Genomic DNA, 15,273 nt, shown 5'->3' with positions numbered 1-15,273 from the left:
TTAAAATGAAAATTTACACTGTTTGCCTTTAATAAATTGCTTAAAAATAAGGTGTCTCGCTCACAATGTCTATCCAAAACTTATATATTTAGATGCACGATTTCTGCAAAACTTTTCTCTATGAGCTTTCTTGGTTATGATATACCCAATGAAGAATGGAAAGTATAGAAGTACAGACCCTTGGCAATTTTTGCAACTGAAATGCTAAATTTTTTAGATATGAAGTTGAAATTTAGCGTGCCAACAAGCACAACCTTGTAAGTCAGTGGTTCTCTACTTTTCTTCTTGGCGGACCCTTTTTGGTGCCACCAACGCATTTGCGGACCCCTGCTGTTTCTAAATGTAAGCAAAATTAGTTGTCAAGTTGTTTGTCAGGCTTTGTCAAAGCAAAGATAACAATCTAACATTCTACCACAATGTCAGGTCAAATCAATAATCACACTAACCGAATAATCTAATAAAAGAATTATGAAAACCTGTTAGCAATTTTTTCAGTGTTTATCGCTAGACGTATGTTGCAAATTTATTGATCACCCTGACACATGCAAGAAAATTGTGTTTTGTGCTTGCTTGGCATTTACAATGCATTGTAGGAGCGTGGAATTCAGATTTCTCTGCGTAAATATCAGCTGTGGAATGCAGAGGAAAAACGCTACTTCAGACCCCTGAAAAATACGTCACGGAACCCCAAGGGTCCCCATAACCACGGTTGAGCACCACTGTATTAAATCATTATTTGTAATTGGTGTGCTATTGATTATTTAGCTAACCTTCAGTAGTAAAAACTTTGCTTCATTTAGGGATAATAATACTAAACATTTCTATAACGCTTAATACCCTATCAAAAAACATTCTGGTGCTCATAATAAACTGGCATGTGCATGAGCCAGTGAAGTTTTGTGTGCGAAATAGTCATGCGAACGCCTGCCCTTTCTGTGACAAATTCAGAACTGATCTGTTTCTGAGCAAACTCCCAACTATTTGATAGAACAAATGGTACTAAACTGTTACAATGTTCACATGGAATATACAACTCACTACAAACACAGCAGCCTGATGCATGAGTACCACCGCACCAGGCTGCCAGATTGCTTAAACTGTCGCATGTCACTTGGTTTTGGATGAGATACTAATTTTTTCTGCACTTATCAAGTTTTGGCTAAATTGTCTTCACATGTTTAACTCGTCTATTTGCGTAACTCATCACTGTATCTGCTAATTATGGGCGAAATATTTTGCCAGTGTAATTTCATTGCAAGTTTTTATATGCTATGTTTGCACTACAGTTATTTTGTCTAACTGTCTACGATTGTTGATGACGTAAAATAGCTCCTGTAAGAATCACAATGTGCATTTATGGACACATTATTTTGTCACATAATTGTAATGTGCTAATGCACGGGGGAAAATGACCGAGTCATGAAGGCTTATAGTGTGCATGAATACAATGGTTGTATTGACTTGCTAGGAATAACTAGCTCTGTTACTAAACCGAAAACAGTCACAAGTGCACCGCATTTCCCACCATAGTCGTTACTTTTTTAGTAACCTTTTTCATTGTTTGAACTAATTTGAAGCTCTTAAATGTTTATCTGTTCATAGAAAACTTGCAATTGATGCTGGCTACTGGTACTAAAATTTTATGCCCAATTCGACCTGGGGCTATGGGAATTTAGAATTTTGGGCATGTGCAAAGAATTGGGCGTGCAGGTTTTACAAGCCGCAAGTATAAATTTACATTTTATTTGTTGGTAACCTTTAACTGTGAAACGTCGACCAAGTCAGTAACTTGCGAAATTTTAGGTAAAGAATATTGTTCAATGTTCATATATAATATGTTATGCTTTTTGCTGCCACATGTTTTTGTTTTTTCTTTGATTTGTCAGTCAATCAGAGGCGAAGAAAACTTTGCTGATGTTGACTTGGAAGTTCTTTTTAAAGTTTTTGCAACATTTCATAGCATTGCGTCCACCCTGTTCAACAGATGACATAGGTGAAATGAATGTTTTAAATGAAATGGGTCATTTACAGACCTGTCTCATCTCCATGCTTCAATTTCAGTGCTAATTGACACTTGATTTTGGTACACTATAAAAAGCATGTATATATATGTATTATGTACATACTGTATCTATTCCATTTTAAGTCGCAACTTATATATTTCTTCATCATAATTTTTGTGGCTTCAATCTTTTTATCAAACTGAAATTTTATCTCTTTGTGATATTTTTATTGAGTATAGAGAGTATATATTGCAAAGGCTTTCTGTACCGTATGTTCCAGTGTCGCTAACTGTATCACACCACAGCGAAGCCAGAACAGCAACACTGCTAAAACAATTTTAAATCTAATTTTCATAGTTGTTATAGTAAGTAGTAATTTTTCAGTGATATCAGCTTTCAGTTTTCTTATCAATTTTTGAAAAATTAGCACATATGCTCAAGTCCAATACACTAGAATTTATTTGTTAGTATCATTAAGACTCAAGATTGGAATGCTTGACATACTGTGTCAACGCATTTATGCCAAAAGTTTGTCGAAATTTGAAATGTTTTTGCTGTATCTTTAAGGCACTGTCAAATATTATATTTTATCCTGGAAAGCTTATTCAAATTTGATTTTGAACTTTTAGAAATACAAGGTGTCCTATATATGTAGGATGCTAGGGAAAACCGCTATGTGATTTCACGTTGATGCGCCCTTTAAAAAAAGGTCAGAGCCAAGTTGACGGAAAATATTTTGTAAAATACAATGTACCTATAAAACTGCAATGGATGTAAAGCTCTTTGTTGCAATTTCTACTGTTTTGCCAAACATAGTTTATATATACAACAATGTCTATCTACAATATCAACTGCGCTTTGCAATGCTTTATTTGGACACATTTTGGTCCATACTATCAACACAATCTTATAAGTATTGCAGCAAAAAATGTAACTTATGCCTGTTGAAACCTTTCGCAAAATTATTTTCTCACCAAACTTCTTGCTTTTGTCAGTACTGCACAGTGTCGTAACCAAGTCATCAAACTTGAGCCAGAAGTCAAGTCTTTTTGGAGCAAGTGACGCGATCGCAATTGTAAATAAAAAAATTCATTTTAATTATGTTTTGGTGTGATTGGAGCAAAAGAGAAAAATTTGTTTTACCTTACTGCTGAAACCTACTCAATGAGAACTGACTCAAGTTAAGTTATCTTTGCAGTTTCATAGAATGGGAATTGAGTCTAGTCAAGTATTTGTAAAAAGTTACTCAGTTATTACGACTCTGGTACTGTATTTTAATTTTTAAACTATCTGTTTGATAGACAACTCACAGCAACAATGGAAAGCCGTACTCTGTATAGAAATTGCATTCTATTTTAAAAGCTAGTGGTTGTGTGTCTTTGTTAGTCGAGTACACATGTATGTGTGTCCTCTTACATGTAGCAGGCTAAAGTATAAAACTGAATTACCGGATTACGTATGGCCTGATCAACTAGAAACTTTTTTGACAGAAGTTGTTGACTGTGACAAAAGAAAAACCATGATGATTAATCTTTGAAGGTGCACTACAAGATACTATGAACAAGTAGTGTTTAATGTTCCTTCATAGAGATTTTATGACTATAAGTATAACCTAGGAATAGGTTCTGAAAAAGTCCACCATTTATTTGGATTTATGATCTTGCTGACTGTGGTCATGACACCGCAACCATTTTCAAACAGCTCTGCCATCCGTGATGTCAAATTTATAAGTCAACAATTTTTACAGGCCTGTTAGATTATTCATCGTAGTTGGTTTTCAGACACTACTTTACAAACTTGCTTAGTTTTGTTGACTAATCCAAAAACAGTACTTATATGCTATATTGATATTTTATTGGTACTGAATAATAATTGGTTTATGTGCATGTTGGCCTTAATTTCAAAAACTTCAGACAAAAGTGTTTTTCCTTTCATCTTGAATATTCTTTACTCATATATTTATATTCCATATCTGTTATTCCATTGATACTTACATAGTAGTAATTTATACCAGCCTGTGCATTAAACTGGGCTTCATTTTAAAATAGCCCGTTAAACATTAACTTAAACTTAAGCCTGTTAATTTTACTGGCGCAATGTAACTTGTTAAGCTTACCTGTTTATACTTGGTAAAGGTAGAAATATGTTGCTGGATACATAATGTGTGAAAAATTCCTCAGATATAAAAACAGGTTTTACGTCTGCTTTGTGTGACTGGTGCACAGGATCTATCATGGTTGAGAAGAATGCAGTGTTACAACATGAAAACTAGACTGATTTAGTTCTCATGTTGTAATGAGTAAAAATGCTGAGACTGTTATACCATGATGTCCTTGCTTTTAATAAAACACTGCTTTTATGTCAATATTTTCAGTGATTGGCTATTATAACCAATTGCTTCAATGATACTGAGGAAAACATCATCTTTTACTTCAAACATATTTTGCAAGTAAATCAATCTTGCAGTGCTTTGCTTGTTCATGGCTTGGAAAAAGTTAAAACGTGAATGATAAAAATGCTTCAATTCCATATTGCTTATTTCATGTTTACATGTCAATATGGACAACATTGAGTGTAACTGTGCATTTTTAATGTACAGATATATAGTAAATATTTTAACCTAAATTCTTTGATATTACAGAGAAATTTAGTATAGTTAATCAAGTAATTCAATATAGAAAAGGAATACCATTATGCACATTGGGGTAGTATAGGCAACTTTTGCTTATGGCTGTCCAGGCAAACATAAAGGCAACATCGGTTTCCAGTTCTGGGTTACAGAACAATGCTCATGTTTCAAGCATTTCTTCAGCCGCTACCACCATAAATGGCTTAATCCAAACGATTGGGACTGCTGGAAATCTAACGGCAGACAGCAAAGCAATTCAACACATGCCTGTACGAGTTGTGCAGGCTATTCCTGCGGGTGATGGAAACCTGCAACAGCCACAAATTGTCAGAATCATTAAACCAGATGGGGTAGGTTTGTGTTTCTCATCTCTATTACTCCCTTTAAATTGGTGTTTACTTTGTTTTTAAACCACTATTTTATTTTAATTTTATCTTTGATGTTGAATTGTACATATTTATGTATACAGGGAAATAGGAATGTCTTTATACGAGCCCCATTGGCAAGCCCTATCAAGGGTAGGAACTTCATGCTTTGTTACATAAAACGATAACTTTGTACAAACAACTTGATTTTATGGCTTTTTGTAACGTATTTATCTTTTTTGGCTGTGGATTAGTTGGTGTTTTCTGCCACCTCTTAATCTTGTTGATGTGCCTATTTTGTACAAGGTGGTTCTGTTATAAACATTCCCAGTGGAACAGCAAGGTTGTTGACAAATCCAGGGACCAAGTTAAAAGTTGGCGATACAATAACTATTCCCAAATCAAGCCTCGTACATGATGCAACAACATCCAATTTAACAACAGGACAATCTACCAATGTAAGAGAGTCTCCTTCCATAATCTTTTGTAGCAAAGTCACAAGCAATGTCTTTTATGTGGGCGACATAGAAGAAGTTGGATTGTTTAAAACGTTTTGCATTATATTATCTTTTCGTTGATTTTCATAACCTATTCAGCTGACAGAGTTTAGAGTTATTCATGAGATAATTAATCATAGCATTTTGCACTGTAGAAATCACTCATAGTAGCAGTAAGCAATAAAGCTTAAAATTCTAGAAAAGTACATTTACCAACTTCATGCAATTAAAATTCTCCCACATCAAAGTACCATCCTGTTTTCTAACAAACAGAGCATTTAAGCTCATTGAACTATCTATCTCCGGCACCGTAAGCATAAACGGTGTATGATGTTGGAGATTACCACACATTCCTCACCGTTTAGTTATGGTTTACTCTCTGTAAAATATTAAAAGCCCTAACTTATTGGCAATTTGGTTGGCATGAAAGGAAAGACTTGTGAGGCATCATTAATGTTCAACTTAAGAGTAATTTTGCAGTATACTTTTACTTTCCATGTTTCCATCGACGATTGAACGTCTTTGAGTTGATATATCAAACTAAAAGTTTACTTTGACTTCACTTTTTCCATGCTTTCGCTTATTTTGTTTATAACAGAATTTCTACTCAAATCGTTATTTGCTAATACACTATTGGTATTCTGGATATTGATTTGTGGTGAGTGTATGCAAGTTTTGCCTTTTTGTGATCTGTCGACAATATTTCTTAGGTATCATCAACTCCTACCAAAATGATATCTGTTGCCGCGTCACCGCACAGTTCCGTTTTTGTTGGCTCGCCTGAAACTTCTAATATTGCTTCAAGTCGGATAACAACAGTCATACAACCAAATACCTCATTCACGCAACAACCGGATCATTTAACTACTATTTCTCAAACCTGGAGTCAGAGGTAAAAACGTTTTACCGAATGGCACATCATTACCCTTTTATAGTTGTAGGAAAGTTTATTACAAATACTGACGCTTTTAGCCCCCTGCGCAACAAAAGACCTTCAATATTCATGGACCCTTCATATCAAACTTCAGAGAGGTATGTTACCATAAGAACTGTATCAGATAAATTCATTGTGCAAGAATGTGCGCCGTTTCATTGTAACCCGTATCTTTCATGCCAATCGCTATAGTTACAGATGTATAATGTTTTCTCCAGCAAACGTCGTCGAACTCCGAATTCCAGTGAGAAGGGGAGCAAGGGCTTAAGGCACTTTGCGATGCTGGTTTGTGAGAAAGTCAAGCAAAAGGTCACAACAACGTATAATGAGGTGGCCGATGAACTGGTAGCTGAATACAGCGACGCACAGAGGCTTAACCTCTCTGATCAGGTCTGGCATTTATTTCTATTCGTTTGCTATTTGATACCATTATAATTCAGTGTAATATGTTTTATATACCCGGTCTACGGCCTACGGTATGTGATACCGATTGAAGTTACTCTAGCCTTTTGTGGTTATGTAATTTCCCAGGCGTATTTATATATGTTACAGACGTATAAGGAACTTAGCAGGTTGTTTTAAGTGAGTTTTGCAAAGCATACTTTGCCAGCGCCCAGAAGTTCGTGATAGACTGAGCTCATCTTGCTTCAATGAAACAGAAACATCAAACCACCAAAACGCGTGGCGAGCTTAACCTTTTGTGGCATTTTTTGTCAAGTAAACTTAAGTTGTCCGCTGCTCACAGGAGCCCACGCTGTATTCTGGTTTTACGGTATGCGTTTTAAGGGAATGAATCTCTGTAGCGTAAATTCATTCCATCTCAATTTTATGCGCCCCAACGACGTGGGACCACGTGTGACTATATTACGTCACGCACGATGAGCTTTGATTTGTGGAACTGAAGTTGAATAGATGAATCTTAGATTACAAATTAGCTTAACTTCCCCGCCGATCATAAACACAATATCGTGCCCATATCGGCGCTAAGTGCCCTTTGGTAACACAGGTCTTTGATCGTATTTTACACGTGACCGATCTATTTATCGTGATGTTAAAGAGATTTTTCACCATCGACTAGTTATGGTGCCGTTATTCCAAGAGTGCTTTACGTACGCGAACGAGTTACCTGCTAATTTCGTGAATGACCCCATTCTTTGGAACGCGAGCATACTAGCAATTAGGTTGCGCATGACGAAGGAAATATTGGCCTCCAACTGTTGCCAATCACGCCGGTAACTTTTGTTCGAACTGCGTAGTTACCATCGTAGGAATTCCGAGTTGTCTTTATATAGTAACTAAACCTTAAACCAAGTTTGCACTGCGGGCGCGTTCTGCTTTGAAAACCATCGAACACACATTGCAATGTTAAGTTTTCTGTTATAAACTTTGCGTGATCGTAACCACATACCGTGTTTTGCGACCACCGCTACCTTGTTTGAACGCACTAAGGAAATTTGACAAAGTTTACCATTCTACCTACATTGGCAGTTTATTCTATATTTATCGCACATATTTCAAAATGGATAAAATTGCGGCATAGTTTTTCTGTAGTAACAGTTCCTGCCGGCACAGCGTACCAAGCGAAATTCTGCATTTACGTTTAAGCGATTAAACTGTCAAATACGTATCAGGGACCCTGTTGACCTGTTGTAAAAAAGATATCACTACTCCGGGTGAAGGGAAAACTTCATGTTGGTCAATGACTCGTGTGATCTGACATTTTGTTATTTTGGGCTGTGTTATTAAATATCGTCAGTTTGTTGAACTAACAGCTAAATTCATCAGGAATGTTATTTGGTGCCCTATGTTTGATGGGTCGGTGATCTGGTTATTAAAACGTCCTACCAGCCGAAAAGTCAGATTTACATCACACGCTCATGAGCCAAATTCCAATATCACGTGGCGACAATGGGTATTATTATAATCAATGCCCAGAAAGCACGCACGATTTACTGACTCTGTGAAACAGATAACATTGAAGAAAGTAGACAGATTAAATACTGGCAAAGATGACGTATGATATACTTTTGGTCCCCAGGCAATATCAGGCTCGTCTGTCACCTGCTCGCATCGGTTAAATTAACATGTTTCAAGTACGGTCTCTTGCTCAAACAATGTCAATCTGACGTGCAAGCGCTTCATTATTTAAATAACTTGCTTATGCAATCGTCTCGAAAGATCAAGCTGATCTTGCGCAGTGCTTTGAATATTTCGAAGGAAGTAGGTCGTATGCATTTCTTTGCCTTAATTACATAAAATATTGCTTCGAGGAAAGGACCTGAGCGAAACGACAGCATATTGGGTTATGGAACTCTTTGACAGTGCGGCACGTGCTTTGACCGCCGACGCGTCGTATTTGTCATTCATAAATTTTTTCAGCACTCAGCAAACGCCTTCATCAACGCGCTTATACGCTTTTCCCCTTTAACAACACGAGGCCGGATGCCTTTTAGGAAACGCTTATAAAATTGCTTGCACGCTGCCAAAAATTTTGTTACAGCAGGCGCGTTTAAATGCGGGTTAGACGAGCAACCATATGCTGTACAGACAATTGTTCTGCTCTTTTTTGCATTGGTCTATCTCTTGGTTACATAGAAATTCCAGTTTCCCCGTGCAATTGTATTCGTTGAAGGCATTCTTTTTTTGATGAATTGGATTTCGGGCCCATGTCAGGTCGCGAATATTTGTTTTATCTTTGCTGAGTGTTAAATTACGGCTTCGACTAGAAGCGCTTTAAATTCGGTCTGTGTATTTGCCTTGGGCCTAGCCTCTATCGCGACACATAGCCAGAGACCGGATCCATTTCCCGCCCATACCATTCGGAATAATAGAAGCGCTGTGCATTTAATCGTGATCGCCTGTGAATGAAGTGCGGTACTCGGTGGAGTGGCAGACTCTACGTCTTTGGAACGCCGCTAGTCACCGTCCATTGTTTCATATCTCTTTGTGCTCGACTGCTGGCCTTCTCAATTGGGTGCTTTATCTTTTAAAGCGGCTTATTACCCCCACTTTACGTGCTTTTCTATTTTCATTAAAGTCTTGTTTCTCTTAAATATGCGCGTGTGTGGCCGGCTGGCTTACCCTTTCCAACGTCCGAGGATATCCAGACAAAATCGCTTGTTCGTCAATACTGCACTGATGAATAGCGCAGGAAATGTCTTGCAGAATTTATTAAAGTAACAAAATTTTCAACGATTTATTATTTCATATCACTGACGTTGCAAGGGTAGCATTTTCTCCATTGTAACGCCCGCTTCCACAGTGCTTGACGGCCTAGTGCTTGACGTTCGATTTAAAATGCAGAGATTTTAACACTTACAGTATGGAACTTTGAAAAGCACTTTCTTCACACCAATGATTTACTTGTTTAACAATGTAGAGCTAAACAGCAACTTCTTTGCTTTTAATACTCCGATTCTCCATTGACTTATCGCTTGCCATTCTGACTTCAACATTGAATTGGGTGGGTTTATCAACTAAACAAGACCTATATTTTTAAACGAACCATTGAAAATAGCGCTTCCTTTGACAGAGTCTTTTGAGAATGCCTAACATATGATGTCATAGATAAGAAGTTACTGGTTACCTCTGTTGAACTGGGGTTCATGTTTCGCGTTTTTCAGACTAATTTTCATTTGATTTTATACTTCATAACATTAATAGATTCATGTTTATACAAAATGAGTGCAAAGAACTATTTGTGATGTTCTGTTAAATTTTAGTAATATAAGGTTTTCAGAGTCATTTGTCAACATTGTTTTAAAACTATTTTTTCATTTCAGCATTATGATCAGAAAAACATAAGGCGGAGGGTATATGATGCCCTGAATGTGCTTATGGCCATGGAAATTATTTACAAAGATAAAAAGGACATTCACTGGGTTGGTTTACCAACCAATTCAGCACAAGAGGTCCAAGCACTACAGGTAAAGCCCTGAGCATGCTAGAGTCTTGACTCATTTTTGACTAGAGCTTTCAATTGGTTTGTTTGCTCACTGTTGCTTAAACAAGAGTTTTCTGCCGCACTAAAATTAAACTTTTAATGTAGGAAGATACTTTGAATGGTACAGTGTAATATTACGAAATATGGCTTAATTTACATCATACAAAAAGTACTGTACATAAAAACAGTAATGCATTTTTTGTAATGGTGGAATTTTTTTTGAGCTAACTTCTAGTTCTAACTAATTTACCATATTATCAACCAAGGTTTAGTTGGTTAGGCTCGTAAAAGCATGCTTGCAGCTGAGTAGTTGGTTTGTTAGTGGTAAGGTGAGATGTGTTACCGTGTCCACAGTAAGTTCTCAGACAGTTTACCGTCTGCCTTCTTACTGAAGTAAACAAATTCTGATCTGCATTCTTGACCAACGACATCCCCAACTGCTTTTAAGATGCCCTTTTTCTCAAGTGGGCTAAGCTTGTGGGAACAGCATGGAGTAGTGCTTGTGCTTAAGAAATAAATTTGTAAGCAGCGCAAGTATTTCAAGTCAAAATCTTCCAAATATTTTTTTGCAAATAGAATGAAAAGAAAAAGAGAGAACAAAGGATACAGCAGAAAACCCTTCAGTTACAAGAGTTAATTTTACAGGTATTATGCCTATGAATATCTTTTTGAACCATACTTTACCAATAGCTGCTATGAAGCCTGCTATTGAAACATATTTGTATGCTTGAGTGCTACTCTGTAATATTGTATAAGCTCTCTCTTTTGTGGTTTGGTATGGCGGGCCTGTGTCCTCCTTACACAAGTTTCCTGACTGGTTATTACTTTCCTGCTTTGTATATTTCTAAAAAAACCACTCTGTTTTTCTAGCAAATTGCGTTCAAAAATCTTGTTCAAAGAAACAAACGCCTTCAACAAACTCAAGGTCCACCACCAGAAAATTCAGCAATACAACTACCGTTTATCATTGTCAACACAAGCAAAAAAACTGTTATTGATTGCAGCATATCAAATGACAAGTAACTTTCATTCATGTTGTATGTGTTCTAGTGAATTGGCTAGAAAAGTTGATTGTTGTGTTCATTGCACTAAAAGGCAATGCTACAGTGCTGTACATAAATTTGAAGTTTAGGTTTGACTCCATTGGGAAATTTAGTTGTATTGCCTGTTATGTTATGGTCTCAAATCACAGTTCCTTTCTGCCATTATATCTTATATTTTATTTTAATGTGTCAATATTTAAGCTATCATTTCTGATCTTAACTGTTTGCAATGTAAAGTTGAACATCTTGGGACTTTCCAACAATTTTACAATGTTCCTTGACCAGTTTGTGTATCTCGGCAAGCATCTACGTTTAACTATAATTTAACCTTGTGTGTCATTTGAAAATTTGTTGTTCTTTTGGCCTGGTAAAGAATTTTTTTTCACCACACAAAATTTGGTTTACCAAGGAGTGATGCCCAGGAGAATCTAAAATTAATGATGTCTTTGTGTTTAACAGGTACGAATATATGTTCAACTTTGACAATACATTTGAAATCCACGATGACATTGAAGTTTTGAAAAGAATGGGAATGGCGTATGGTTTGGAGGCTGGAACTTGTTCCCGCGAAAACCTGAAAACAGCGCAAACACTTGTGCCGCCTGTGTTGAAACCCTATCTTGAACGTACATATTTTAATTAATTATGGACAAACATTAAAAAGATATTATGATAGCATTTCTGCTTACCAATGTAATGCTGTAAGTAGAGTAAGTAGTAAAGTAAGTAGTATCTACTCACATTGCAAAGGTAAATTGAAATGAAAGCTAACTGACTGATTGTTTGACAAAATGCTGCCTTCATATATTTTAGAAATGGCAGGATATTCCAAAGACCGAAGTGACGGTGAAACTGCCCAAGCTATGAAATATACTTTGCAAGATGCTCCGAGAATTGTTCCACAAACAAAGTTGGTCAAAAATTAGTATAATTTTGCAAACATACCTGTGCTTGCCTCTAGCAAATGCAACATAGGTATTACGGATACTTAGAATATTTCTTTTTGACTATAATGTTTCTGGTCTATTGACTAGGTATGTGCCAAATTGAAAAACATTCATGAGAATGCGCATGTAGATTTTGATATATGAATCTGCTAGATTTGCCCATGTCGCGAACCATGCTTAAACTTGTCATCTCTTTGGTGAATAATAATATTCTCACTTTTTGCTCATACAAGGTTCGGAAAAATCCCGGCAAACAATCCATTTTTTTAACATACAACCAAACAACCCTAAACTTGAACGTTTTGCCATTGTTTTTTTACTTAATGAAAAATCAGTATATTGCCAGATTCTTATTCTTGAGAATATCAATAACCAGTTGATATTAGTGCATAACGTTTGTATTCATGTTCAGTTTGGCACATTCTCATTGTATAAACAACATGCAGCTAAGCAAGTAATTGCTGGAAAAAGCTTTTAAAAGTTAAGTTAGTCTTAGTTAAGGTATGTCACATTGCACCAACAAACCTCAAAAATAGTTTGATATGGTAATATTTAACGCTGGTCTGCATTTACTGGAATGAAATTTCATTCTCTTAAACAACATATAAATTGTGTGGATTGTACAGCTTCAATTTATTCGTATTGTTCAATAGAAGTGCAGACTCACTCTTATCATGCTCTTTACCATTTGTAACAATAATTGTATTAAGAATGTGTTCGTTCTTTGCAGCTTGAGCAGCTTTGACAGCACTGCAGTGAAAATAGAACCTCACCTCGCTCTTGAGCCGTGTTTTACTACTGGTCATAAACCAGATGCTGATGACCAGGAAGTGGCCATGGTCACCGAAGTGGGCCAGATGAGCAGCAACTCAAGTGGAATCACCGTGGGATTTACTTCCTCATCAAGGTCTTCTTCATCCGGTTTACAGATGTTATCACTGACACCTCTAAGTAGTTGTGCTGACAGCGAGTCACGTGGATCGACCCCCATGGATGCCTTTGATACCTGATTTGTTCCTGCAGTGCCTTGGGTACCAAAAGGTCTAAGGTTGGGCAGATATACAGACGATCAGTCAGTAAGCAGTCATGTAATGTGACTTGATCGACAGAACGAGCTTGGTTTACACCATGTTGTAAAACAGCGATTTTCCTTGTTAATATGTTGTTTAGGTTAGTGAAGATGTTTAATCTATGGCGTTATGTAAATTTTGATACTATTTTAACTAATTAAATGGCTGTTTTTATTGGGTTTCATTCTGTGTTAATTTCGTAGGAAAGTAAAAGTCATTTTCGCCGTCATATTTCAATTGAACTGTTAATTCATCAATGAGTGTGTTTAACTTCCCAGGTAATGGTGTTGCAATAGTAATAAAAATCCTGTTAAAGACGGGTCTCCTTAAAAGTTTGGCGTCTCAAGCTTCTATAACTGGTGTATGACGTAAATTGTAGTTATACATTCCACTTGTGTGGTGTAGTGATGCTTAGTCATTGAGTAGTGTAATGGTAATGTTTTTAACAAAGCATGCGCCTCACGGGTAAAAGGAAATGCAAGTATCAAAGTTTGGTTACCTTTGCAACACCACTATGTTGGACTAGTCCATATTTCAATTTGCTGAGATCGCCGTTAGAATTACGATAAACTCTTTTAATTCTAACCATTTGGCTTTTCAAATATATTATTTCAAGTTTATACTTCTGTGTTGCTTAATTGAAAAGAAACTAAGTTTTTGTCTTATGAGCATTACATATTACTCAGGGAGATGTATGCAGGACAGAATAGGCATTGACCACAACCTAGGGGTGTAGCTGATTTCTTATCTCAAACATTTACATGAGTTGCAAATGCAAGTCAAATAATGTAATGTATTGCATTTTAATTTCAAATAGTATAGTGGCCACCCTTATCGCAGATCCCGATAAATGGTTGATGGTACAATGCTTGGTATGTCTGAATACATTATGTTGCTTCATTCCACAAGGCTATTGATGTAGTATTGCAAACACAGTCTAGGTTTTTGTAATATCGCGTATTTCAACTAACCTTAATCACCATGATCTGACACATGACCACATTTTGTGATTATCCAACTCTGTTTTGTATATTTCAATGCTTAAGAATAGCAGTTGCTGCTGCTCTTGCGTTTTTATCTTCTCAGTAGGGCGGTGTACCTCAGAATTTGTGAATAAAGTGCCTGGTGTAATTTTTATCTTAGTCAAAATGTTTTATTTACGCCGTGTTTTGTGTTTGAAATTACTGGTGAATGAAGTACATGGTTATGCCGAGGGAAAGGTTGATATTCTTGTTTAGAAGTATGTAGTTAACAATTCCTTGGGGACAAATTATTGTCACATTTCGCATCAGTTGGCCCTGTATAATATGTTTCTACGTGATTTTACCATACTACTGCCTACAATGCTATTGCTCTGTATGCTGACAATAGATGTGTTTTTTTAACTGGTCCTGTTTACTTTTGAGAGATTGGAAAGATTTTTAAGAATCAAGGATTACAGTTTCAAGAAGAGAAACATATCTACATGCTTGTAACTGTTGCATATTTAGTCCTATACAGTAAAAATAATATAGCAAGAATTAATTCTTAGTATGATTTAGCATAAAGGTTTTATGTTGTCATAATGCACAGAAATTGTTAGTCATTTGCCCAACCAATCATATAGACTGCAATATCTGAAACAATTACACAGCTTTTTTTACCAAGCCCAAAATATCAAGACTCTGCATTGCAGAAAGGTTACATATTCTGTTAATAGCAAAATAATTAGGAGGCAAAGAAATGTTCTATAAGTAAGTAAGCCAAGCAAATCTTGATTTCCTTCAATGTTCAATTCAACTTCATCCACTTCGCTTTGAGCAGCCAAAGGACATGCCTGCATGCTGAATCATGTTATGATTT

The 15,273-nt window shown here is 36.3% G+C and overlaps 1 protein-coding gene across 1 annotated transcript; it reads left to right on the top strand.

Moving 5' to 3' along the window:
• The first annotated feature begins 4,625 nt into the window (after positions 1-4,625).
• On the top strand, positions 4,626-14,816 carry LOC143450869 (uncharacterized). The gene is made up of 12 exons (XM_076951614.1): positions 4,626-4,982; positions 5,102-5,150; positions 5,304-5,455; positions 6,205-6,386; positions 6,467-6,526; positions 6,647-6,818; positions 10,211-10,354; positions 10,948-11,016; positions 11,242-11,390; positions 11,874-12,040; positions 12,228-12,324; positions 13,092-14,816. Exons 1-12 carry the CDS (start codon positions 4,731-4,733, stop codon positions 13,369-13,371), a joined length of 1,773 nt encoding a protein of 590 aa, XP_076807729.1. The 5' UTR covers positions 4,626-4,730; the 3' UTR covers positions 13,372-14,816.
• The last annotated feature ends 457 nt before the right edge of the window (positions 14,817-15,273 follow it).

Source organism: Clavelina lepadiformis, chromosome 3, assembly GCF_947623445.1.
Source record: "Clavelina lepadiformis chromosome 3, kaClaLepa1.1, whole genome shotgun sequence".
NCBI classification, from domain to species: domain Eukaryota; kingdom Metazoa; phylum Chordata; class Ascidiacea; order Aplousobranchia; family Clavelinidae; genus Clavelina; species Clavelina lepadiformis.
Note: the sequence above shows the minus strand (reverse complement) of the source record. Positions and strands in the feature narration are given on the sequence as shown.